The 25,882-nt window shown below is 46.2% G+C and overlaps 1 protein-coding gene across 4 annotated transcripts in view; it reads left to right on the top strand.

The window, feature by feature from the left end:
- ABCA1 (ATP binding cassette subfamily A member 1) overlaps window positions 1-25,564 on the top strand; it is a 100,566-nt gene extending 75,002 nt beyond the window's left edge. For 3 of the 4 annotated variants that reach the window (XM_075410706.1, XM_075410707.1, XM_075410709.1), the window contains 33 exons: window positions 383-496; window positions 959-1,130; window positions 1,680-1,811; window positions 2,336-2,475; window positions 3,501-3,638; window positions 4,182-4,402; window positions 4,871-4,943; window positions 5,483-5,685; window positions 6,706-6,754; window positions 7,682-7,795; window positions 8,131-8,282; window positions 8,730-8,854; window positions 9,196-9,294; window positions 10,448-10,637; window positions 10,794-10,888; window positions 11,298-11,330; window positions 11,904-12,009; window positions 12,723-12,797; window positions 13,220-13,389; window positions 14,319-14,496; window positions 15,051-15,166; window positions 15,252-15,396; window positions 16,645-16,768; window positions 17,377-17,506; window positions 17,640-17,760; window positions 17,943-18,005; window positions 18,470-18,576; window positions 19,009-19,150; window positions 20,428-20,562; window positions 21,318-21,421; window positions 21,549-21,641; window positions 21,823-22,066; window positions 22,270-25,564. In XM_075410706.1, coding sequence (XP_075266821.1) covers window positions 383-496; window positions 959-1,130; window positions 1,680-1,811; window positions 2,336-2,475; window positions 3,501-3,638; window positions 4,182-4,402; window positions 4,871-4,943; window positions 5,483-5,685; window positions 6,706-6,754; window positions 7,682-7,795; window positions 8,131-8,282; window positions 8,730-8,854; window positions 9,196-9,294; window positions 10,448-10,637; window positions 10,794-10,888; window positions 11,298-11,330; window positions 11,904-12,009; window positions 12,723-12,797; window positions 13,220-13,389; window positions 14,319-14,496; window positions 15,051-15,166; window positions 15,252-15,396; window positions 16,645-16,768; window positions 17,377-17,506; window positions 17,640-17,760; window positions 17,943-18,005; window positions 18,470-18,576; window positions 19,009-19,150; window positions 20,428-20,562; window positions 21,318-21,421; window positions 21,549-21,641; window positions 21,823-22,066; window positions 22,270-22,410 — 4,244 coding nt within the window. In that variant the 3' untranslated portion in view covers window positions 22,411-25,564. The remainder of the gene's footprint in view (window positions 1-382; window positions 497-958; window positions 1,131-1,679; window positions 1,812-2,335; window positions 2,476-3,500; window positions 3,639-4,181; window positions 4,403-4,870; window positions 4,944-5,482; window positions 5,686-6,705; window positions 6,755-7,681; window positions 7,796-8,130; window positions 8,283-8,729; window positions 8,855-9,195; window positions 9,295-10,447; window positions 10,638-10,793; window positions 10,889-11,297; window positions 11,331-11,903; window positions 12,010-12,722; window positions 12,798-13,219; window positions 13,390-14,318; window positions 14,497-15,050; window positions 15,167-15,251; window positions 15,397-16,644; window positions 16,769-17,376; window positions 17,507-17,639; window positions 17,761-17,942; window positions 18,006-18,469; window positions 18,577-19,008; window positions 19,151-20,427; window positions 20,563-21,317; window positions 21,422-21,548; window positions 21,642-21,822; window positions 22,067-22,269) is intronic. The other variant, XM_075410708.1, reaches the window with a different exon arrangement.
- The last annotated feature ends 318 nt before the right edge of the window (window positions 25,565-25,882 follow it).

Below are 25,882 nucleotides of genomic sequence, written 5' to 3'. Positions count from 1 at the left end.
GTGGCTGTTGCCCAGCACAGAGGCTGTGCCACATTGTGGCGATGGCTGAGCTGGTCCCAGAAGCTTTGCAGCACTTCAGCTGTTGCCATCTCTGAACGGCTAAGTCTGCAGACCCTGCCGCAGGGGAGGAGTTGAGAGTATCAGCACCACATCTGGCTGCTTAGCACCTTCCAGCACAGCAGTTTTAACTGTGTGAAGTCTGGGGGAAGAGATGTCTTTTACTCCTGAAGTCTGGCAGTGTCTTCATCATGAAAGATCTCTGCTTAGTCCTGCCTAACCTAGAGGCTTACTGGGGTGTGGAGTACTTCCCTTCTTAATCTTGAAAGCCAATATGAGAAAAGAGACAGATGCGGTCAGGCTCATGTAATGCTTTTCTCTTTAGGCCAGTATGGGATTCCCAGGCCCTGGTACTTTCCTTTCACAAAGTCCTACTGGTTTGGCGAGGAACCGCAGGACAGGCAGCACCCTCATCCTGAGCAGAAGGGGCCTTCAGAAGGTATGTGCTGGCCACAGAGCCTTTCTGCAATGAAATGTTATGGTCTGTCTTTTTGAAAGGAGAGTCCAAGGACAGCAGAGTTGGCATAGCTGAGGTGAAAATAGTCATCCATTTGTTACCACAGTTTGGGTATGCTGATCAGATGGTTGTATCCAGATAAACCCAAGGTACTTTGCCCACTGTAGGGTGGGTGGGTACTCCAGTCTCATGGAGTTGAGAATTCCCCTCATTTCTGCCAACACTAGAGATCTCCCAGCTCCCAGATGAGCCTAGTAGAGCTAAGGAGCAACTTCTGTGGAAGGTTACTTTCCCCTCAGGAAGAAAAACATATGTATATGTGTGTAATGTAGTTCATTTCTCCTTGGATCTCCGCAGACTTGGGGAAATGTGTTGTTAGAACTCCCACATAGTTGCTGTTAAAACCTACCATATGTCTCTCTACTTTGCTCGGTTTTATTCCAGTCTGTAAGGAGGAAGAGCCTGTGCATCTGAGCCTTGGTGTTTCCATCCAGAACCTGGTCAAAGTTTATCGTGATGGCAAGAAAGTTGCTGTAGATGGTCTGACACTGAACTTCTATGAAGGACAAATCACCTCCTTTCTGGGACATAATGGAGCAGGGAAAACCACTACCATGTAAGAAAAAAATAATGCTTCAAGACAGTGGGAGAAGTGACTCTGAATACTGCAGTTCCTATCAATATGGTAGAGGTAGCTGTGCAACTGCAGTGTGCATGCCGGTGCAGCCCAAGTTTCTCCACTGATGTCAGCTCTTCTGATTTACCCTAGTTGTGCAGCTGCCTCAGAAGGTGCACAGATACAGGGGACTGAAACTGGAGGTACTTCAAGTTGATGCTGTGCCGAATGAATCTGCAGGCAGCATTTTTTAGTAATGCTGTTTGTGGTTCTGACTTACCAGTGTAAGGAAACGAGTTGGGACTGAGAGGACAAGAAGCTTTCAGAGGAAAAAGTATTTCCTTCTAGCAGAGTCTTGTGGGTGTGCTTTGATGACTGTTAAAACTGTTGGAGCTAATTTTTTTAATCTTTTAGCAAGATGTTTCTCAGTACTTTCCTGACGAGGGAGTTCCCCAGGGCTGCTACCCACTCTGCGTTCATCCATCATGGCGTGTGCAGCAGACGTTTCCTGGTGGTGGAACTTGCTTATCTGTTGTGTTTGTCCTTCAGGTCCATCTTGACTGGCTTGTTCCCCCCAACCTCGGGTACAGCCTTCATCCTGGGCAAAGATATCCGCTCTGAGCTCAGTGTCATCAGGCAGAACCTGGGTGTCTGTCCGCAGCACAATGTGCTGTTTGACTTGTGAGTAGCATCTGTGAGACGCGGGGCTGGTGTTACCCAACAGACGCTTGGGTTCTTTAGGGGACAGTGGTATGCTTTCAGGTTGGGCAGTCCTATCTTTATCTGCATTCAGAGTGTGAGACAGGAGGGTGGAGTCAAATGGGTGCATGGACATTCTGTTTATTAGCGTGTTCGTACATGCCTGTGAATTACCAGCAAGAGCCTTCACTTTCATCTTTTGCCTCTCTTTAAAGAAATCTACTCCATTAAATTTAACTAGGCCAGATGTTGGCCCAGTGCCTAGTGATTTGGGATGTTTGGGATACTCTGTTAAGCACCCTTAAAGGAGGATCATTTACATTGGTGCTGAATAGCCACAGCCCTACATCAGGCCCAAGCTGAGCACACCCAGTTTGTAGCTGCTTCCTGAAACCTTGGCCCTAAAACTTGTTTTCCCGAGCAAACAAACATGCTTGCTGTAATGCTAATGGTGAATCCCAGCATGGTGCTCTCGGCTGTGCCCTGAGCCTGCTTCTGTTCCCTAGGCTGACTGTGGAGGAGCACATCTGGTTCTACGCTCGGCTCAAAGGGCTGCCGGAAAAGAAGGTGAAAGAGGAGATGGAGCAAATGGCAATGGATGTCGGTTTGCCTCACAAACTGAAAGCTAGGACAAGCAAACTCTCTGGTAGGTACAGCTGCTTCTACATTTCTTATGTGTTTCCTCAGCCCCAGAAAAACTCTCTTGGGTTTCACAGAGGCTGCATCATGGACCTTGGCTGGATCCTCCAATTGAATATAGACAACCACATGATTAAGCACTTAAGCATATCAGTTCTTTATTAAGTACCGAATCAGTATATCTTAGTAAACTTAATGATCTTATACTGTCTTATGCTATCTGATGACCATAACAAGTCACTTGCTTTCTCTGAGTGTTTTGTATGTGTTTCCTTCATGACTTAGTCAAGCTACATGTGTACTCCAAATGCTTACTGGTATGTTTGGGTTTTATGGGTTTAGGTGAGAGTGGCTCAGACCATAATCTTGAAGTCCTATGCTGTTTGTAAACCATACGTGCATTTCTTACGCTGACTTCCCTTTCTTCAGTTGGTTGTCCTGGAGTGCCCTTCCCCTTTGTTCAGGAGCAGCAGGATTCCTGTATCACCTGTACCATATAGCTGAGGGACAAAGACTCCTTTGTTTCTGATGCAGCTGTCAGCACAGACTGTGCATTTGATCTTGGGAAGGGAGAGCAGATGGCCACAGGCTGGCTTTAGTATTGAAGAGCGTGATGCAATTCCTTCGTGCTGCCTCTGGCACACTTCCACAGGAGGGGTGTCGCTCGAAGACCTACTTCTGCAGCTCAAGCTCTGTGCTCCAGATCCTCAAATATGGTTAGGCCTCCATGCTGGCAACTTGCTACCACCAGTGATGAGATAGTGTGATTCACTTGAGCAAAGGGCTTGTAGGGTCTGGTTTTCTGCAGTAGGAGGAAAATAAGACTCCACTGATGGAGGAATATCCAGATGAATTATCCTATGTCCTGGAGGTGATGGGACTGAAGGCCTGAAACAGTAACAATGCTTGGTCTTCTCAGTATGCAATTCTGCTTTCTCTTGGATTATTATCATTATCCACAGTGCTGCAGCTGTTGCTGTTCCGCTCATCTCTGTCTCAGCTTGAACACCTCTTTCTTCTTGTGTCTGTCAGGTGGCATGCAGAGGAAGCTCTCAGTTGCTTTAGCCTTTGTTGGTGGCTCCAGGGTTGTCATTCTGGATGAGCCTACAGCTGGGGTGGATCCATATTCTCGCAGAGGGATATGGGAATTGCTCCTGAAGTATCGGCAAGGTATGTGATCTTTTTCTCTGCTCCTAATGAACATGTCATGGAAACCAAAGAAAATCAATATGATTTATGACTGTTCGCAAAATAGCAATGTGTCTTTGCAAATCTATTGTTGCCTGCACTGAAGAAGGAACAAAGAGCATGTGGGACAAGGATGTTCTGATCTCTGATCTGTCCTCCTGTTTCATCCTGTTCATGTCAGGGCTCATGAACAAAGTTCCTCACTGGACTGTGAAGGCAGTTAAAGTCAGAAGTTCACCCTTGGTATGCAGCAGTATGCTGTTGTACTCTGTGCAAGGAACCTTGCTGACATGAAATTAACCTGCCTTTTCTGAGCATGACAAGGGCCTGCAGAGAGTGGGGAGAATAAACCCATGGCAGCATCTGTGAACCTTTTCCATAGTCCTAGCCTTGTTCGAAGGAGACTGGACTTGTGGCATCAACCTCCCATCCAACTTCATGGCTAGATCCAGATGATTGTGGGTTTGACTTGGGAACATGGGTGTGGTTGACTTACAAGCAGTGTCTTCCCTTGCTTTCTTCCAGGCCGCACTATCATCCTCTCCACACACCACATGGATGAGGCAGACATTCTGGGGGACCGGATTGCCATTATTTCTCATGGCAAGCTCTGCTGTGTTGGCTCTTCTCTGTTCCTGAAGAACCAGCTGGGAACAGGCTATTATTTGACCCTGGTCAAGAAGGATGTGGATTCCTCTCTGAGCTCCTGCCGAAACAGCAGCAGCACAGTGTCCTATCTGAAAAAGGTGCAGCTGACCCTTCCTGCTCGTGTTCATTTTTCCTTCGTGAAATCTTAGGCTTATGGGAAGCAGCAACAAGTTTTTACATGGTAGAATGTCTCGAAGAGAAACCCCTTACTCTTTGAAAGAAGTGTTGCTTGCTTTTGTAGGTACTATGCCAGATTACATCTGGTTAAAGTGTTGCATGGGACATACATCTCCATTATAGTTTCGTTCAATGCCAGTGGTCCAAAGCTGGTGGGAGCGATACAGAATAGATGACGTGCACGCTTTTGTAACACTCACTTCTGTAACTGTGACGTCTTACTTGTATTTCATCCCTTTGCAGTGGCTTGTCACTGTTGCTTTCTGACTCCTCTGTGGAGCATCCAGCATGTTGCAGCATCGGTTGGAGTTATCTGGAGTGTAGCTTTTAGTGGGCCTTTTTTTGATTAAACAGCAGGAAACAATGATTGTCTTCTCTTTTGTCACCAGGATGACAGTGTCTCCCAGAGCAGCTCTGATGCTGGCCTTGGCAGTGACCATGAAAGTGACACACTGACAATAGGTGAGGCTTGGAGAAGAGTGTAAGATTCAGTCCCGGTGCGGACATTGTTCTGTGTTTGACCTTGGACAGTTGCCTTAACCTTGTGCCCCTTTGTAGCTACAGTCTTGGGACAATTATTAAATTCACAGAGGTGGTGGTTTTAAATCTGTAAATATTGGAACGATTTCTGCAGTGAGCCATTTTGGATTCAAGCTGTCCTGAGATTTAATGACGAAAGATTACACAGTTGCTGGGCCTGTTAGCAATATGTAATGTTTGCTGGTGAACTGTACATCAGTGACTTGCAGGGCTGCCAGTAGCATGTAAAAGCTCTCCCAGATTCTGCAAATAGAAAGAATAGCCAGGCTTGAGTCTAGGATTTCCTCCAAGCTTGTGTTAAATATAGAAACAAGCCAGATTTTGCATGTAAATAAGCTGCTTTCCAGGGATGTCCCATTTTCCCTCCTTTCCTTCCAGCAAGGTTTTTCAGACTGAGCTCTTCTTTCCACATAATGAGCAGTAACAAGGTGAACACCATCTTTTCGTTTTGGTTCTTCTAGATGTCTCTGCAATTTCAAATCTCATTACAAAGCACGTGCCTGAGGCCAGGCTGGTGGAGGACATTGGCCATGAATTAACCTATGTCTTGCCGTACAAGGCTGCTAAAGAGGGAGCTTTCGTGGAGCTGTTCCATGAAATTGATGACCGTCTCTCTGATCTTGGCATTTCCAGCTACGGGATCTCTGAAACCACCCTGGAGGAGGTGAGAGAGCTGAAGATTCTTGTTTGGCTTAAACTAGGCAAAATGAATCATGACAGAAATAAGAATGAGACGAGTTTTGTCTCTTCCTGTAAACATTTGTTGTGAAACAGGCAGCTTTGTGGTTGTCTTCGAAATGGATCGTCTTCTGCCCTGTTTAAGTGTATGCTCATACAAGCGGGCATTAAAAACTGAAACACAGTACAGGCAAGCAAAGACAAGTCCTTTGTACTCAGTTGCAGTTTGCTGAGGTGTCATGTGGACAGTGGCCCCCAATTTGGCTTCTAAAGACTGTGTAAACACCTTTGAGTTATTTATAGGGATGTTTTGTGCTGCGCTTCACTGAGAACATGCATTTTGGTACTGGAGACCATACTTACAGAAACCACTTAGATGCATGCCATCATCAGGGATGTTTTTATTATTTGTTCCTCATGGCTGTGTTACAAGTGACAAGTCTCTCTTATCTCAAAGTGTGATGCAATTTATCGTGTTTATGTGAGATGTCTTGTTTTTGTTTTTTTGTTAAAATAATGACAAGGGAAGCTGAAACCATGGTGTTGTCACTTAGTGAGGTTGCCCTCTATGTCCTCCCATAGCTGTGAAGGCCTTGACTGCTATCTCCAAATTTCTGGTTTAGGAAAGTCCGTGGGACAAGCTCCACAAAGGTGCCTATTCAAGCATGAACAGCAGTGCAAGCACTGTCAGACTAGGAGGAAGATGAGATTCCCCGAATTTAGTACCTATGTCTTTATCTGAGACATAGGAAAGAGCTTGTGTTTGAGATGCACTGAGAACTGACACTGGAAAGGGGGAATGGCTGATAAGTGGTTACAGGCTGGCTCCTGGAAGCTGGAGAGAAGCCACTAAGTGCATGTCCCCGTCACGCAGCGGATAAACCCTGTATCCTCTGTTCTCGTGCTACATCTGTCAGTCTTGTGCTTTCTCCTGGCATCTCCTGAAGCAGTCCCCACAGTATTGCTCCCCTTCTAATTTTCGCTGACATTTATCATTGCTTTTCAGATCTTCCTGAAAGTGGCTGATGATAGCGGCGTGGATGCAGAAACCTCAGGTGGGTGTAGTTGTCTCCTACAGTGTTGAAGGGGACTTCAGGGGGAGGTGCCATTTTGTATGGTATTTGTGCTGTTTAAGTACAAAGCTGACCAAGCCGAGATATTTCAAGAGTAAACGTTGGTGCAGGGCTTAGCTGCTAGGTGAATAAAGGGTCTAGTGGGTATCTCGTGTGAGGAGCATTCGTGGTCTCAGCAGTCTTGGGCAGGTGGGTGACCTTTGTGTATGGCAGGATGTCCAGCTATACAGTGACACGTCAAGGTGTGGCAGGCCCTGTTTCAGTCTGAACTGGGACTCTGCTGTGCTAATAGTTTTGATGACCTAAAATAGCTGTTCTTAGTCTACTTAATGCAAGCTTTTATTTTTTATTAACTTCTACTGACTCAGTGGTAGCATGTTTGTTTTCCAGTAGTGGAGAGTTTGTAGTGCTTGAGTGCATTGTGAATAACTTGACTGACGCTGTTGTCTACTCTGAGGAATAGGAAGAACTCTTTGACAGGGTCAGACCACATTAAAGACCAAAAGAGTTTCTCTTCCTGAGAGCAGCTCACTGCACTAAGTGCTTGTGTCAGCATTTCCTGATAAACTAGTGCTAGCAAATTGCGCTTGGAGTCATATATATATGAAGTGAGAATTTTCTTACCGTGAGAGCAGCCTACAGTTTCCATGGCTAAATGAAAAAAAAGTGTCCAGTGCACTGAAAGAAGCTTCTAGGACAGCACACAAAAAATGGTGCATGAAACATGCGATCCTTGCAGAGTGACAGTCTTGGTTTTACGCTTTTGCCTGCACTGGAGTGACTCCAGATCAGCTCCTTAGTTTGCAAATGGAAGACATGTAAAATGAAAATGATACTGCTTTGTTTTTTCTGGGGCTAATGGGAGATGAACTGGAGCAGTTCAGCTAATCACAGTTGCGTTATTTTCAGATGGGACATTGCCAGCCAGAAGGAACAGGCACGTGTTTGGAGACAGACAGAGCTGCCTTCGTCCATTTACAGAAGATGATGCATTTGATCCTAATGATTCAGACATAGATCCAGGTATTGCTGGGGCTCAAGCCTGTTTTCTTCTTGTGGCCATTCTTTCATATTATAAATAGTGCAGATCATAAGGCTGAGACTGCCAAAGGTTTATTTGCCTTTAAGAGTAGTGGGCAGTGCAGTTTCCACATCCTGCTCAATCTTCCTGTCAAGGGTCAGAGAGATAAGGGTGAAAACGTGTGCATGTGAGTTTCTGTTTCTGTCTCTGCTCACTGCTCTGTTTTTTTTTGATGAGTGAGAGTAGCTGCTCCATCCATCACCCTGTGTCTCCAGCACAGACGTGCCTAAAGAACATCTGTGTGAGCTTTTGAATGAGGGTCATTTCTTCATGCTAGCAGAATCCAGAGAGACAGACCTTCTCAGTGGCATGGACGGGAAAGGATCCTACCAGATGAAGGGCTGGAAGCTCACCCAGCAGCAGTTCATGGCTCTGTTGTGGAAGAGGCTGCTTATTGCCAAGAGAAGCCGGAAAGGATTCTTTGCTCAGGTGAGAGCACCTAACACATGCAGCGTCACTTAGCAGGGACAGCTCTGGACTGTGCATTGTATTCAGAGTTGAAGGTGGGTGGAAAACCCAAAACTCGTTTTCACTGCACATCTGAGCAAAAGGAGGCCTGTTCAAGAGAAAGGAGTTACATGATAACCAGGTGGTTACAGTATTCTTGCACGGTAAGGCTGCAGCTGAGGTTCAAATCCAAACTTGGCCTTGAGAGCAGCATCTGGAGTCTGAATCCTCTGCATCTCCAGTGAGTGCCCTGCTTGAATGCTGGGACAGGTCTTGTATTGGTGTCTAGCAAAGCCATGGTGTAAATAGCAAAGACCTTCCTGGGAAACTCTGGAAAAGTTTTGATCCATTAAGCAGCTCACATCTAGCTCCTGATGCCTTTGGGAACATTGAGTTTAAAAAGGACTTGCTTTTTCCTTGCAATTTCAGATTGTGCTGCCAGCTGTCTTTGTGTGTATAGCTCTCATGTTCAGCCTCATCGTTCCCCCCTTTGGGAAGTACCCCAGCCTGGAATTACAGCCCTGGATGTATGATGAGCAGTACACTTTTATTAGGTATGTTTCTTGTGGCCTTCTGTTCTCCTCTCCTAACGTGAGTTACTGAGTTCTTTACCAGGAGTGGAGTCCTTGTGTTTTCTTTTTAGACCTTTAAATGCCAACTCTAACTACTGGCAAGACCATATCCATTTCTGAATCATGCTATGACTCTAGTAATACTATGCACAAAGACCAGGAGTGTGTGTGTGCTCCTAGGCCAAGCATTCTTGAAAGGGAAATCTCGTCATATATCCTTTTCCTGAGCTCTTTCACTGTGCTCTTGGCTTTGCTCTGCTGCTGCTTTTACAGTGTGCCTGTTATCCCACTGACCTGATAGTGTTTTTCTCTTGTACCCATAGCAATGATGCTCCAGAAGATGCAGGCACTCAGAGGCTTTTGGATGCACTTCTCAATAAGCCTGGTTTTGGGACACGCTGTATGCAGGGACACTCCATCCCGTAAGTAGAACTCTGGGCTGGGGAGAGGAAGCCCAGCCCCAGCTTCTGGTCACCCAATACATTTAGCCAGCTTTAGGCAATGCTAATCATGCATGGCCAGAGCAGGCTTTAAGGCAAAAGAGTTGCAGTTACATTCAGTTGTTCAGCTCAGGACCTTTCAGGAAGTTGCCAGCCTTCAACATGATGAGGGAATAAGTCTGAGTGCAAGTCCTTACTGACAGAGATGGAAAAGACATAGTAGTTTCTCCCTCCAATTACTCTTTGGTCCTGAACGTGGAAAAGGACCTAGGCATGTTGCTGTATGCTGTTGACTGTTGATATTCCCATTCCACATTCATCTGTTTCTAGCTGCACTAGAAACCTGGGTTAGCACCCCAGCAAACACCATCAGAAAGAGTGGAGAGCCAGCCATTTCCTAGCTCTGCCACTGACTTGCTGCATGGCCTGGGGCAAATCACTGAAGATCTAGGCTACAAGTGCAGAAGGGGTATACTGAGTCCAGGATGGTGTGTCTCTAGCCTGGAGGAGCTGCAGCTCATGTTCACAGGACGATGGGGAAGGGCTCAAGGGGTCCTATGCACAGGCCATTAGTATTCTACGAAACAGATGGAGGAGCCGGTTTACTCCACCCGTGGGGCATGGGTGGGAGGCTGCCCGTGATGCTGCCTTGGGAAAGAGCAGTGTTCTGATGCCCCGAAGGCAGAAATGTCATCCAAGAAATGACTGTCTGCCATGATCTTTGGAAGAGACCCATAAGGATCATGGAGTCCAACTCTCTGCTCCTTGCAGGACGACTTAAAACGAAACCATATGATGAAGAGCATCGTCCAGATGGTCCTTGAACTCTGGATGCTCTGTGTGCTGGGACTCACTGAAATACAGCACTCGCGTGCTGCAGAGTGAATGAGAAGAGCGGAGTGTTTGCCACTACTCATTGTTGGCCAACCTCAGTCTCTTTGGCACAGGGATCTGTTAGAAGCTGCAGAGCCTGGTCTGTTGCTCTGAGCTCTTCCTCTCAGTGAGGTCAGGCTCCTTTGAAAAACAGCCTGCCTCTTCTGGAGACTATGGTGTCTGTCATTTAAGTGGCTTGCTAAGCAAAGGCCGTCATAGTTGTTTTAAAAACTGCATCTGCCTTGCCTCTTTCCTGACACAGAGACACTCCTTGCGCCATGGGGCAGAGGGAATGGACCACCGCTCCAGTCCCAGACTCAGTCCTGGACATCTTCTTGAAAGGCAACTGGAGCATGGAGAACCCTTCCCCATCTTGCGAGTGCAGCAATGAGAAGATCAAGAAGATGTTGCCTGTGTGCCCCCCTGGTGCGGGTGGGCTGCCACCCCCGCAGGTAGGAGGGAGCTCAATGGTGCTGCGATGAGGGGTGCTCCTGGAGATGAGAGCAGCTGGCTGCGATTCTTGCACGCAGCACTGCACACAGTCTGTTTGACTCGGCATCTGCTGTCTTCTGATGGGCGTTTATCTGTGTTTTCCCCGGTGACACCAGCGCGAGCAAGACACTGCTGACATCCTCCAGAATCTGACGGGCCGCAATATATCAGACTACCTAGTGAAGACCTACTCGCAGATCATTGGGAAAAGGTAGGTGTTGAACACACCCTCTCCCTTCCCTCCCCACCCCGTGCTGCTCGCTGTATGGGGGATGCTGCACAGATCAGGTGGATAGGCCTGGGCAACCCAAGCTCTTCAGCAGTGGGCCAGACCCACACAACTCCTCAGACTGTCCTCATCCACAGCTGAAGTGGTGTTTCTGCTTTGTTAGTGATGCTGTGGGAGCTCTGAGGGAGGTGCCGTAAGCCTCGTAGGCAGAGTATGGGGAAAGTCTGGGCATCAGCCCTAGTGGTTATGCTGAGGAGGAGTGGTGGGACACATGCCAGATGTGAGAGGCTGCTGCACTCTCTTCTCTGGCCGTGTGCCTACAGCACTGGTAGCTCCGTCTCTCCTTCTTGTTCCACATTTTATGCATTGGCTTTCTTTTCTGTCTCTGCAGCTTAAAGAATAAGATCTGGGTGAATGAGTTCAGGTGAGTTACCGTCTTTTCTCTAGCTTGTATGTGCCCACTAACCCTTGAGCACTGTATTAAGCAGGACAGACTCACCCTGCTTAGCAGGTTTTTCTATACGACTCTTAACTGCCAGATGTTGAGGGAGCATGTTTGAGGGTAAACCGGGACAACCCCAGAGCGAATCACTGGAAAGCATGTCTGCCTTGTGCGGAGAGCCGTATTGGCTTAAAAAGATTTGCAGGACCAGCCTACTGATACTCCATCCTGGGAGGTGCTGTTCTTCCAAGCAAAGGAAGCAGGAAGATACCCTGCTTTGCCTGCACTGGCAGCAGAGGATAGCTGCATTCATTAAACGGAACACACACTGAACAGTCATAAGATGGGTATTTAACCCTGGAAACAAGGAGTAGGAGACATCATGGCTAAGCAGCAGTGTAGCAAGATCGAAGTCATCCCTTCATGTAAGAGTGGAGACATTTGCCTTGGATATAGTACAGGAAGAGGAGACATCTGGGAAGGGAGGAGGAGTGGCATTTTCTGTAGGTCAGTGAGTAGTCAGGTCTTAGATTAACTTTGTGTCCGAACTTTCAGGTATGGTGGCTTTTCCTTGGGAGCCAGCAGTTCCCTCATGCTTCCTCCAAGCCATGAAGTCACTGATGCCATTAAACAGGTGAAGAAAATCCTGGAGCTAGCGCAGGTGAGCAGCTGTCCCCCATAAACCCTAGATGCACTAATGTCAGAGTCCTGTTACTTGGGAGATGACTTGGAAGCCATAAAATGAGGAGCATGTGTATGTTGGCTGTGTCCAGTGGCTTCTCCCCATTGCCTCTGAGCTGGAGTTTCCCAGGCTGGTGTCTGGGAGCGACAGAAGGCTTGGGGACACGGCTCAGCTGAGGCCTGTGGAGCCTGCACTACTGATGTGGATTCTGCCCAATGCCAGCTGCAAGCCAGTGGGGGTTACAGACACCTCTGAGTGTTTTGTGGCAGGACGGGGTGTCCTGTCTCAGGGAATTAACGAGTGGTTGCCGTGTCCTTCAGAACCTCAGCTGAGCCCTCCTGTGCTGAGTCTGCCTTGGCTCAGAAGAGCATTTGGGCCACTGCTTTCTGGTGAGACTGCCTGTGGGCTGCAATGTCTCTGAAGGTTGCCTGCAACCCTGGTTGATACTTATTGCTGGGGTAAAAAAGCAGGCCAAAGGTTGACCTCTCTTACTGGGGGACTGCAGAAAGGAAGGGGAGGAGGAAAGCTGCAGTTTCTCAGTCCTGTTACCACCTCTGGCTTGGCAGGTACAGGTTGCAGAATGGAAAGAAGCTGTCAGAGCTGTGAATAACTTAGTGTTACCCCCACGAGACTCCAGGACATGAATAAAGGTGTTCTCAGAGGGGAAGTAACTGTCTCTTTGCTGGTTGCAGGGGAGCTCTGGAGATCGGTTTCTCAACAGCTTGTCAAGTTTTGTGAAAGGCCTGGATACAAAGAACAATGTGAAGGTAAATTAACCAGTCCACACTGCTGTGCCTGCTATTTGAAGCTCTGGTAATCTGGAGCTAGTTTTAGTTAGAAAAGTCCCAGCAGTTTGCCTTGGACAACTGTGCAGAGCGGAGCTCTCTGTATTTGCTAGTGGAGTAGATGCAGCTTGTATTCTTGCGTAGGTTTCCCCAAAATCTGTTTCTCACTTGGAGTCTAGGCCTGAGGCCCAGAAGGAGTTCAGTGCTGTACCACTGCTAGCTTCCAGCAGCCTCTTGGGGTTATTGATCAAACTGTATATTCTGTCCCTGAGCAAACTAGCTGGAAGGATGTGGTAAGAAATCGTATGCCCTCAATAGAAGAAGGGATGTTCTGCAGGGCTGAGGAACCTGTTCGGTAGCTGAGGTACCTGGTGCCTTTCTGACGCTGATGTGTTCTCTTGCAGGTGTGGTTCAACAACAAGGGCTGGCATGCCATTGCCTCCTTCCTGAACGTGATCAATAATGCCATCCTTCGGGCCAACCTGCAGCAGGGCAAAAACCCTAATGCTTACGGGATCACTGCCTTCAATCACCCACTCAACCTCACCAAGCAACAGCTCTCTGAAGTGGCCCTGTAAGTCCTGATGTGAACATGGGTGGGTGTGTGCTCATCAACTGCTGCTAACTGGAAACAGGCAATATGGGAGATGTTAGCCTCACTGGTGGACGCTCAGTGGCCTGTGGCATTTAGGCTCTGACGTGCTGGCCTTATTTTCTGGTCTGAGCAGGTGGCAACATGTGCTGTTGAGCACTTGCTGTTGAACAGCACTGCTGTGCGAGCTTTCTATGTCCCTGAGTCCCTGGAAGCTGCAGTTTCTAAGAAGCAGTGTAATCTTCAAACCTTCTGCCATTTGGGAAATTCCTCTCAGTTGTATCCAGAAAGGCAGCTCGTCATGAACGTGGTCATTCTTTTGTCGCACAGTGCCACCATTTGACTAGGAACCACTGACAGATCCTGTTCAGTTTTGCCCAGAGTCTCAGCCTGGAGGTCATACAGTGGTGCACAGGACTTACTCCACTGAGGCACTGACTAGTCCAGCACAGTGCTACTACCACAACCAGAGTCAGGACTCACAAGCTGGCTGCAAATACATCCTTCAAATTTTAGGTCAGTGGCAGATGACACTCAGATACCTCTGACCTTTAAAACAACACCGAAAAAAGACAAACCCCCAACAACCTGAAGAAATTCATTAAGTGGGAAACAAAGTGGTGGTGATAAGGAAGACAGAAAACAGTCTATTATGCTGACATTACCAATCAATTTCCAGGTTGTGGTGCTGTCCTTGAGATGCCAGCAGGTTATGTACGTTCCCTTTGTTATATGGCTGGAGAAAAACTGCAGTTAAGACAGCCTGATGTGGTCATACTTTACCCTGCAAAATGGGGACAGCAGAAGGAGAAATGGTTTTTGCACTATCCTGCGTGAGCTGCCTCGTTTCGTCTCAAAGGAGCCAGCACCACCATACCAACACTTCGCTTTCTTCTTTTTTTTTTGTCCAGGATGACGACCTCCGTGGATGTCCTCGTCTCCATCTGTGTGATCTTTGCCATGTCCTTTGTTCCTGCCAGCTTTGTGGTCTTCCTTATCCAGGAGCGTGTCAGCAAGGCTAAGCACCTGCAGTTCATCAGTGGTGTGAAGCCTGTGATCTACTGGCTGGCCAACTTTGTCTGGGATATGGTAAGGGCTGTGTGTGCTGAACTGTCCTCTATTGTGTGTTCGCAGGGGGTCTGCTGCACAGAAGTGCAAAGCGCGGTTGGGGCCAGTGGGCACCACATTAATTCAGTGAATAATAACTGTGCCTATGACTTCTCTGTTTACTCTCTTGGGGTGGTGGTTCACCTCAGTGGGACGAGGAGCACTGAACACAGGATGGGAGGACAATCACAAGCTCAGTCATCAGCATTTATTATGTTGCTTCAAAATACCTGCCCCAAAATGGTTGCTTGTGTAGCCCCTTGTTCTGCTCTGTTCAAAGTGGATTTTTTCAACCTGTGGTGTCAAGAACCTCTGAGTCTGTTGACTACTTGCGGAGGGACCAAGATGTGTAAATCCATGTGAATCCATGTGTACTACATTGTAGTTAACACATGTGACACTCGTAAGAGCCTCCCATTGGAAACACCTTTGGGAACACTGAAGAATGTTGAAAACCATTGATTCAGAGCAGAAAGACACCTTTCATTCTTTTGTCATCTGGAAACAAATCTAAAGCCATATTTTTCACCTTCCAGTGCAACTACATTGTTCCAGCCACGCTAGTCATCATCATCTTCATCTGCTTCCAGCAGAAGTCCTATGTATCCTCCTCCAACTTGCCTGTGCTGGCTCTCCTTCTGTTTCTCTATGGGTAAGGGATTTCTCGTCAGGAGGATGACCGGGAAGGCTCTTAGACTTGAAGGGTACTTACCTGATGCTGCCTTTCCTCTTGCCAGGTGGTCCATCACCCCTCTCATGTATCCAGCCTCCTTCGTGTTCAAAATCCCCAGCACAGCGTATGTTGTGCTGACCAGCGTGAACCTCTTCATTGGCATCAACGGTAGTGTGGCCACCTTTGTCCTGGAGCTCTTCACCAATAACGTATGTTTCCCCAGAAGCTACTTGCTGTGTTGTGCTGCTACGATCTAGTTCTATGTTGGTGCAGTGTTGCCTTTAGTTCCAGCTAGTTCTCCGGGAAGGTTAGCCCCCAGCCTGTACACATTAGCTACTGCAGCAGTTTAAACACAGCTTCTGATAGAAAAGCCCTCTTCAGCAGTGTTCACAGAATAGTTAAGGTGGGAGGGGACCTCCTGAGATTGTCTAGTCCAATCTCTGAGCAGGGTCAGCTAGAGCAGGTTGCTCGGGGCCATCAAGTTTTGAACATTTCCAGAGATGGAGGCTCGACAGTCTCTCTGGACAACCTCTTCCAGGTCTCAGTCACCCTTAAGGTAAAAGACAAACCCAAAATTCTTACGTTCAAATGGAATTTCCTGTATGTTCTTCGTAAGGGGCAGTTTCTGTCTACTACAGGCCATTTGAAGCACTTGAGCATTTAGTTGTCCTCAGTTTTGCCTGCTGTGGTAGATACCTTTCTTAACGGCATTGGGAACTTACATACCTCACTTCAGTTTTTCCACAGCCAGATGCCTACTGGGGAAGGTGCAAGTTCCTCTCCTGCCTGTATACAACACTAGATGTCTTGGTAGGCCCTGTTTGACCCACGCTGGTGTGGGAGGAGGTTGAGGACACCCTGTGGGAGTTAGCTGTTTGATTGTACCACTGCCTGTGGGCATAAGGAGGCAGTCTTTGATGCTGGTCCCCATTGTTACGAGGCCTGTTTTAGTTGTGTAAGAACATATACCTACCTGCAGGTAAGTACCTGGCAGAACAGGAACCTCTCCTCGGGCTGCTGTCAGTCCAACCCATGGGCTAAGCCAACTGAAGACAGCAAAGGAAAAGGATTAGAGCCTCCAATATGGCATAGGGAGGGGTTACCCACAGCCTCTGAGATAAATAGATAGTGCAAGCACAACTTCCCTGCCTCCTCAACCTGTGACCTTTCTGCACAGTATTGTTTGCAGACACTGCCTTTTAGACTGTGAGCATCTGGAGGAATCTCTCCTTCGGTGCAGTTTGCTTCTATTAATAGCATCTTCAGCAATGCAACAACACTGACTGCCCAGAGGAGCCACGACGCTGGCTCTTGGGAGAGGGTTTCTAATCCTTGAATTTTCGTTGGGTTGCAGTGTTGGGGAAGAGGAGGGGTCAATCACAACATGGGTCACACTGGGCAGCTGGTGGCTACTTACTGCTCAGGTGGCTCACTAGCACTTGGTTTTGTCTTAACAGAAGCTGAACAACATCAATGAAATCCTGAAGTCTGTCTTTCTCATCTTCCCCCACTTCTGCCTGGGGCGAGGACTAATTGACATGGTGAAAAACCAGGCTATGGCTGATGCTCTGGAGAGGTTTGGTAAGTGAAATTGTGTATCACAGGATCAGTAGCTTGAACTGAGCCGGGAAAGCTTGAGTCTGCTCCAGATGAGTGCCCTTTGCCCCTCTTGACTTTTCAAGAACTGAAAGTGCATGATTTGCAGCACAGATCTAATCAAAGCTGGCAAGTCTCCACAACTGTCCTCTGTAGGCTGTTAAAAGAACTGAAGGGCGCCTGCAGGTAGATCCCAGAGTTTTGAGTTATTAGGGGTGTTAAATAAAAAGGAATAAAGCCAACTGTATGGAGAGGATCTTTAGGCCAAGTGCAAGGAGTGGCTGAGATTCTGGAAAGCTGGGTATATTTTTTCTGGCATGCAGGCACCAGGCCTGAATCTCAGTCTTTCTGTGCTTCGCTAACCTTTTGGGAAGGTGGGCCAGCTCTTCTTTTGCAGACTGAATTTTCTGGGCCTGAGTCCCAGCTTTACTGCAGTAGGAAATGTGTGTGCAGTCACAGCTGGCCGCTTGTGTAGTCTGTCCGTTCCCTCCTGCCGCTGGCTGCTCTCCAGTTGGTGAGCTCTGCAGGAAGAAATGCTAGTCCGCTCCTGTTGCTCTGGAAGGGTGACTGTGCTCTTCATTTCATTTCGGCAGGAGAGAATCGTTTCGTGTCCCCTCTCTCATGGGATCTGGTGGGAAGGAATCTCTTCGCCATGGCAGTGGAGGGCGTTGTCTTCTTCCTCATCACAGTGCTCATCCAGTACAGGTTCTTCATCAAACCCAGGTAGGTTATCTGCTCCACTTCACCACTGCAGGCAGGTGGCGTTTTCACTGGTGTCCCCCGTGAAGTGGGGAAAATACTTACTACGGAGGCCTTGTCGTCTTCTGCTAAGCCCTTACCATGTTGCTTTCTCCAGGCCTGTCTATGCCAAGCTGCCTCCTGTGAATGATGAAGATGAGGATGTAACCAGAGAGAGACAGAGGATAATTAGTGGAGGAGGACAGAGTGACATCTTGGAAATTAAGGAGCTAACCAAGGTGACAGAAAAGTTCTGCATTCCTGACTTGTTGGCAGAACACCATGCAGTTCACCAGAAGCCTCATTCAAAGGAATTCAGTGGAAACCAGAGCGTGTTTGGAGTGTTGAATATGTATAATTACAGTTCTAATTATAGTTCTCTTTGACGTTGTCCTTCTCGTTCTTTTGCTTCTGGTTTCAGATCTACAGAATGAAGCGAAAGCCAGCGGTTGATAGGATCTGTGTTGGAATCCCCCCTGGAGAGGTAAGCTTATCTATCAAATTCATTGCTTTGCTGTTGCTGCAGCAGTTAAGAGCAACAGACAGCAAAGGGTAGGGTAAGATCAGAAACAGATGATGTTTGAATTACGTCAAAGGAGTTGCCTGGAAATTGAAGAAGTTTCTGATTCTGTCTCTCTCTGCCCTTGAAGAAGATGCTGAATGAACTCTGTGGGACCAGAGGCCAAACTCTGGTACACTCCAAGGTTTGGCATAGATACACTGTGGTGGCACTGCACCAAGGTGACACCACAGTTTGTTCATTTTCCCAGCCTAAAGATTTATACTTAATATCAAAGTCCAGAAGTGTTTTTCTGAAAATGCATTGAAGAGTCCCTCCAGCTGTCCTGAGGCTCAAGTTTGCTCCCTCCCATCTTGTCAGTGCCAAAATGGTGCAGCTGAATCCTGTTCTCAAACACACTATGCTCATCTGCTCTTTTATATCCGCAGTGCTTTGGACTCCTGGGAGTAAATGGTGCTGGCAAGTCATCCACTTTTAAGATGCTAACTGGTGATACAGATGTGACAGGAGGAGAAGCTTTCCTCAAAGGAAACAGGTGAAAGACCATGCATCTTTCCTCTGCTTTGGGTCAAAGCAGGTCCTTTTCTGCTTCCTCCTCTGGCTTTCACAGCCTTTGTTCCACTTCCTTAGCAAATAAACTCTGCCCCACTTTTTCAACTCTGGGCATCTGTTTCAGCCCCTTGTCGAGGCTGGTAAACTACTTCAGCGGCTTAGGAAAATTGATTTAGTCTGGTAGTCGCTTGTGAATACCTGCCCTCTCAAGTTTAAAAGTCGTATTTAAAAAAAAGAAAGGGGGGGGAGGGGGTAGTGGAAGATAGAAAAGAATTTGCCCAAGATGGACTTCTAGGATCCTGTATTTTTGTTAGTTCGGTGATTCAGAAACCACTGTTTCACCTTCCTCCTTTCAACATCTAAAATAGCAGCGTGTACTTGTGAGTTACTAACAAAGATTTCTTTTCTTTTACAGTATCTTGTCCAACATCCAAGAAGTCCATCAGAACATGGGCTACTGCCCACAGTTCGATGCTGTTAATGAACTGCTGACAGGGCGAGAGCATTTGGAGTTCTTCGCACTCCTGAGAGGTGTTCCAGAGAAAGAAGTCTGCAAGGTAAACGAAATGCCCTGGGACCCACCCCTGTGACCAATTGTTCTGCTTGTATGCACCCTCCCTGCAACATGGGCAATGTTATGATGTGAAGCTGCTGAAGATACTGTATGGTGAAATCTGCCCCCCTTTTTTTCCAGGGCAAACCAAAGTTGCTGTGTTTTTTCAGTGCTGCCTAGAAAAGTGTACTGAATGGAAGGGCAGATACTTTGGGTCCTGCATTCTCATAATGGATGCATTTCTCTGCTGAATTACTTCTTTCCTTTAAGAGTTTAAGGGCTGTGGAGCAGCAGGTCATGCAGAACCTCACCTGCTGTCAAAAGCTAATTCTGCGGTGTCCCGGGGAGCAAGCACTCTACAGATTAGCAGAAGCCTCACACTGGCTGTTACATCTTTCCCGTTCATCACGCTACATCATTAAAGTGCTGCTATTTCAACATTCAGACATGGGGTCACCCTAACAATGTTTAGGCAATTAAAGACAGCTGCCAGTACCGTACAGCACCCTTCTCAGTGCTGTTTCCTTAACAGCAGTTTTCACTATATATGCCCTGGGTGCTGCAGAACAGGAACCGCTGTAGGTAGGAAGATGACATCAGTACTCAGTGCATTGGATAGGGCCAGATCTGGTGCCTGGTGTATGTCCAGGTAGCTTGAACCCCTCTTTGAGGGTAGTGATGGTGGGTGAAAACTGCAAACTCCTTAGAAGATTGCTAGCAAGTTCCTCTGTGTTATGTTCCCAATAGCCCCGTACAAAAAGGGACCCAGTTCTAGGTATGGTCCAAGTTGTAGCTGAATGTTTTGCCCCTGACACTTTTTGATCCCCAGGGCAACAATGCCTGCCTGTTGGCACCAGTAGTAACACTCCTGAAAAACAAACCAGATCCTCCCCATCTGTCCGAAGGGCTGAGATGCACCACAGTGGGATTGCTGTGTGTCAGTCCTGACCATGTCCCTGCTGCAAGCCCACAGCAACTGGGAAGCTAGCTAAAGCTGGTGCTGCGAAGAGCGCTACGCCGGTGATTAAAACGGCTCAACTGATGTTGAACTCAGGCTCGCTGCTGCAGCCATTTGATTTCCTGGCCTCCCAGGGGCAGGACTGCATATATCCTGATGCAGAGATGAGCAGGGTATTCCAAAACCCATATCCATGCCACATTAGGTCCTCAGATGAGTGGCCCTGCTCAAAAATGTTTTTAAAGCCAAAGCTCGTAAGGAAAATCTCATTGTGTAGATGTTGCTGTGCTTGATTCAAGATGGTGTTGGGCTGTCTCTTGTAGGTCGGTGAGTGGGCAATTCGGAAACTGGGCCTTGTGAAATACGGAGAAAAGTATGCTGGGAATTACAGTGGAGGGAACAGGCGCAAGCTCTCCACAGCCATTGCTCTCATTGGAGGGCCACCTGTAGTGTTCCTGGTGAGTCTGCAACCTTTGCTCATTAACATTTTTCCTTGGAAAACAGAAAAATCTGGTTCAAATGAAGACGAGGTATTTCATTGCCAACTGATGTTCAAATACATCGTTAGTCACTTAAATGTGAGCAAAGAGCACATAGAAATAAAGAGTCCCTATTTAAACATACGTGCAAGCTGTAACATGCCTCCAGGCTTCTATATCTGAAAAATCACTGGGGAAGCAGGGGTCTCAAACATGATGCCAAACTGCCAGCTGTTGTAGCATCTTCACCAGCTTAGTACTGTTGCAAAGATTTCTGTACCTACAAAAAAATAACAGCCTTCCTGCTGGACACAGAAAAATCTTACTGTGCAGGAGAGCAAGTCCTGTGTTTTTAATAATTCAGTGAAAATTGGAAGAAGTGTTGTAAGATTCTTTACATTACAACCGAGGACAAACCTTAGGATTACTAAAGTTCATAGTGCAGGAGAAAGTAGTCTAGTGCTCTATATAAACAAGCTCGTTAACTTTGTTTTAGAACTAGGTATTTCAACATGTTATAATTGCAGAATAAGCAGTACTTCTCAGTTCTGAAAAAGATGTTTGCTAATTTAAAATTTGGAGCATAAATTACTCTGTTTTTTTGGAAAATGAGTCAGACTTGCATATTTTCACCTTTTCCAGTATGCATAGTCAGAATGGACAGGTCTTTTCAGAGATGAGGTATTTGTCAGTAGAATGTAAAAGAAAACCTGTTGTTGCTATGTGTTTCGCAGGATGAGCCAACCACAGGGATGGATCCCAAAGCACGTCGATTCTTGTGGAACTGTGCTCTGAGTGTAATCAAAGAGGGGAGATCAGTGGTTCTCACATCTCACAGGTAAGTAGCAGCCCAGTTGTATCATACCCTGGCTTTTGCATCTGCCAGGGCTGGATGCTAAACTTTGCTTGTCTGCTGCACCCTTCACTGCTGATTGCAGTGCTAATGAAGCTACTTCTGCCTACAGCATGGAAGAGTGTGAAGCCCTGTGCACTCGAATGGCGATAATGGTCAACGGGCGATTCAGGTGTCTGGGCAGTGTCCAGCATCTAAAGAACAGGTAACTGTTTTATTTTCACTTATACCACAGAGTTGTCTGCATTTTTAGGGAGACCCAGTCAGACTTAATTCTTTATGCAGCATTCCCGTTGCTATTCTGGCTATGGGAGATGCCGCTGGATTTTAAGCTGCACTTCTCTTTCAGAGGCACTTAACTCCTGTGCTGGCCCTCTTGTTTATAGGTTTGGAGATGGTTACACCATAGTGGTGAGAATTGCAGGGGCAAACCCAGACCTGAAGCCTGTTGAGGAGTTCTTTGGGCTTGCCTTTCCTGGAAGTGTCCTGAAAGAAAAGCATCGGAATATGCTGCAGTACCAGCTTCCCTCTTCACCATCCTCCCTGGCCAGAATATTCAGTATTCTCTCCCAGAACAAAAAGAGACTCCACATAGAAGACTACTCTGTTTCTCAGACCACACTTGACCAGGTAAGCTTTCAGTAGCCTGTCTGCGAAAAGCTTCTTCGTGTAGATGTAGAATAAATCTAACAATTTACTGGAGCTGTCTTTGAAGGGCCTTTCACCAAAGGGGAGTGCTGAATCCCGGGACTAGTTCAGGAAGCCCAGTGTATAAAATGCCCCGAATTAATGAAAACCCAGGGTGATGTGTGACATGGCCTTTTTTCTTGTAGGTATTTGTAAATTTTGCTAAGGACCAAAGTGACGACGACCACACTAAGGACCTGTCATTGCACAAAAACCAGACTGTGGTAGACATTGCAATCCTTAATTCCTTCCTGCAAGACGAGAAGGTAAAAGAAAGTTGTGTGTGAGCCAATTTCAGCAAAGAAATGATGAGCAGAATGCAAACTTCCTTTTCCTGGGATAGGATACTCCCAAAGAAGAAGCTAGAGGAAGAGAAACCGGACACTCTACTGATAACCATTCAATGCAATGCAGTTCAATGCAATGAAAACAAAATTCCTTTACAGGGGCAGTGCCTCGTGGAGTCGTCTTTTACTGTTCTCAAGTGAAAGACTTGAACTTAGCTCATTACAGTATAACTCTGAAGCTGTGGTAAAGCACCCACCAGATGCTGTGGGCTTTCAACCATACTGTATCTTGTCCTGTAAAGTATGTTTGTACTAAGGTTGCAAAAATAGTTCACTGAGGAATCATGGCCAGTGGTTATTTATAGATATTTTAGACATGCATGTTTTAGTCTTTAAAACAATCATGTCAGGAGTGGGAATTTCCTGGTGCTACATCCATTGCTGGCAATGAATGCACCAAGACAGTCAATGGCAAGAAGAGTCACCACCAGTGTTGTAGCCTTAGGTTGTGAAAGCTTACCTGACCAGCTGCTTTTCCTAGACTGGTATAGGTCAGTTGGTGACAAGTCTGGGGCCACAAAGCAGTACTGTGCAGATGGGATGGCGAGAGACAGGCCATCATATCCATACATCTCCATCAGTAAGTGGTGATATGCAGAGCTGTGAACCCTGCAAATGCACAGGATTGTCCCACCAGCATTGCAACCAGTAACCTACTCTGACTAGGTTTTTGTGTAGTTAAGTACTCTCCTGCTCCTTTGAGGTACTGCAGCAGCTACATGAACACCTAGTAGGAGGAGGTGGGTGAGAAGCAGACCTAGGGTTTGGACCACAGCAGCAAACTCAGTAGTTGTACAAGCTGCTAATGCCAAGAGCAAATTCTAAATCATGAGATGTCACTCAGATATGTAATATCTGCTCTTTAACCCCTGCTTTGCAGCAGAAAGGTACCTATTATCTGAAGTTACTGCTTAGCACAAGCATGTTGCCATTTCTGGCTTTGCCAGATAAAACTAGAAAGGAGATGTAGATTTTTTTTTTTTAACAGTATTATTTATGACTTTAAATAGGTAAGTAGTATAATTAGGGATTGAAAGTGCTTTCAGTTGATCTTCGTAGCCACAGTATTTCTTTACATTATGCCTGCAATGCTATGCTCTCGTTCTATCCATTCAGCGATAGCTACATTCATGATCTGACCAAGTTCCAGACTCTAGCAATCAGCTGCTATCTGCGATTACTGCAAGTTGTTCCCCTAAAATTTTCCCATTTGGAAACTGGTATAACATTAGATTAATGTGTAAGTTTCTGCTTCTGTTGTGCAGTGTAGTTTCAGTCATTAGGTGATCCCTAACTGGAGAATACACCCTTATTATACATGTGACAAACTGCTTCAGTAAAAATCCCCTTCAAGAATAAGATAGTTCAAAATAGTAGTGCTACAGTTACATCAGTCAAAAATTTTTGAAGTTTTACAAAGCTAGAATAATGTTAGAGGGGATATTATACGATAAGAACAACCAATTCTCATTCACATTGTACACAGTCATGGGAGAGTATGCTTTCATTGATACACCTGTGGGCCCCTCTGACTTGCTTTTATGTTCGTAAATAGGTTCAGTAATGTGGTTTGAGCCCAAGTGCAGTTCCTGGGCTATTGCTGCGTGTCATGCCTCCGCCTTAAATACCCGTGCAGGTTCTGCACTAGTTCGTGATGCTACTCCGCCATGAATCAGTCATGGACCATTTTCTTCTGTGAATGCCCATAGCAGCCCAACAAACAGTGAAAAGGCTGGCATGAGCCTGAAGAAGGTTGATTACATTACATATTTCCAGGTATACTTGGTAACACTGACCAATTCAGCATTTTTAATACAGTTAAATATTTAGCACAAGTTCCCAGCCCCTGCTGTGTTCTGCCTTGGGAAAAAGTAAGAGCTTACTACATGCTCTGCTGAAGTGCCTTTTTCATACTATTTTTTTTTTTAATCTGTACAATGCATTGCTAAGGGGATTGAGAAAGGAGTGTAATGGGGATTGGTATACCTCACTTAAAACATGCTTTGTTACTACCTTTACGGCATTGTCACCCTATGGGGATGAGTTACGGGGTGATGAATACACCAGACTTCCAGGTGCAGAAAAATTGCTAAGCAGCCGAGCTACAGCCGTGAGTTCTCTGTAGCAGGCTGGAGGTATGTTACGGTATCATTGAAACAAATGGTGTGTCTTGAAGGCTTACCACTGCTAAAAATCACTATTACAAATCAGCATTAAGTCACCAAGTGAAGGGCTTAAATGCTGCACTGCACCAAACAAGTGCATGCAAACCTAGAACGAGTTTTAGGAGGATTCAGATTTGGTTGCGAAGGGGCTGTGGTTTGCTCTTTGTAACTGCTCATGCAAAAGATGTGTTTAGCAGGAAACAACAGTCACATCATAATCCTCTTTCCTTAGCGCACTAAGAAGAGATTTTTGATTCCTATTGCCCCGTGACTGTCATCATCATAGAGAGTCTGCTGTCTGGAACAAAATGTTATAGTAAACATGGATATTAACTGAACTACTTCAACTAGTTCACAGCTCTGATCTGTCTTTTTTGTACTGAACAGACAGCATAAAGCAACTCTCACATGAAGATGTGTCATGGAAGAAGTTCAGACAGCCACTAATTTACTCTCTTAAGTGTGTGCTGGGGAAAAAAAATCACTCTAGAGTCACATACAGTATATGAACCACTCTTGATAATGAAACTGCACTGAGGTGTTAACTTATTTTAAACTTTATTACTATTGACATGTTGCATCCCTCTTTGTAGTACATCTGTATTTCAGTAAGGAGTTGTATTTTCCCCATGGTTAAACCACCACTTTGTGCTTATCCTCCCCTCCTGAATTATAGTTGGTCCTTCATTCCAAGCACTTTATGCTATCTGTAATGGGATCTATTTTTGCACTGGAATATCTGTTAACTTTGCAAAACTTTAAAGAGATTTCACAACTGAAATTTCTAAGTTAAATCCTTAAATGGACATTTTCATTAAAAGCAAAAAAAAAAAGTATATATATTTGTATTTGCTAATAACTGTCATGTGAAGTATTAAAAGGCACTCTAATTGCCTTGTATTAAGTAAAAAATAAAGCTGTTATGGCAGTATTGGTCTTCAGAGTGTCATTTTTGCGTATGTTTGAGGAGTGCTGTTAGCCGCTCTTGTTTCATCTGGTTTTGTTTTGTTGTGAACTTTGATGCTTAATGTACAAGCAAGTTCCAGTATCTCGACAAATGAGCATGGGGGACGTACTACTCTCAGGTAAGTGAGGTGGCGCAAGATTTCAAAGGCAAGTGCTAATTTCAGCTTCTAAAGTTAGGAAATAAAAAGGTCTCCAGCAAATCCTGAAAAAAGTGATTGGTAGAACTGTCAAATCCAGCTGCAGAGCATAACAAACTTACCTGGACGTTTAAATCCCAAGTC

Source organism: Opisthocomus hoazin, chromosome Z (genome assembly GCF_030867145.1).
Source record: "Opisthocomus hoazin isolate bOpiHoa1 chromosome Z, bOpiHoa1.hap1, whole genome shotgun sequence".
In the NCBI taxonomy this organism is placed as follows: domain Eukaryota; kingdom Metazoa; phylum Chordata; class Aves; order Opisthocomiformes; family Opisthocomidae; genus Opisthocomus; species Opisthocomus hoazin.
The sequence above is the reverse complement of the archived record's forward strand: the minus strand, read 5'-3'. Positions and strand labels throughout refer to the sequence as shown.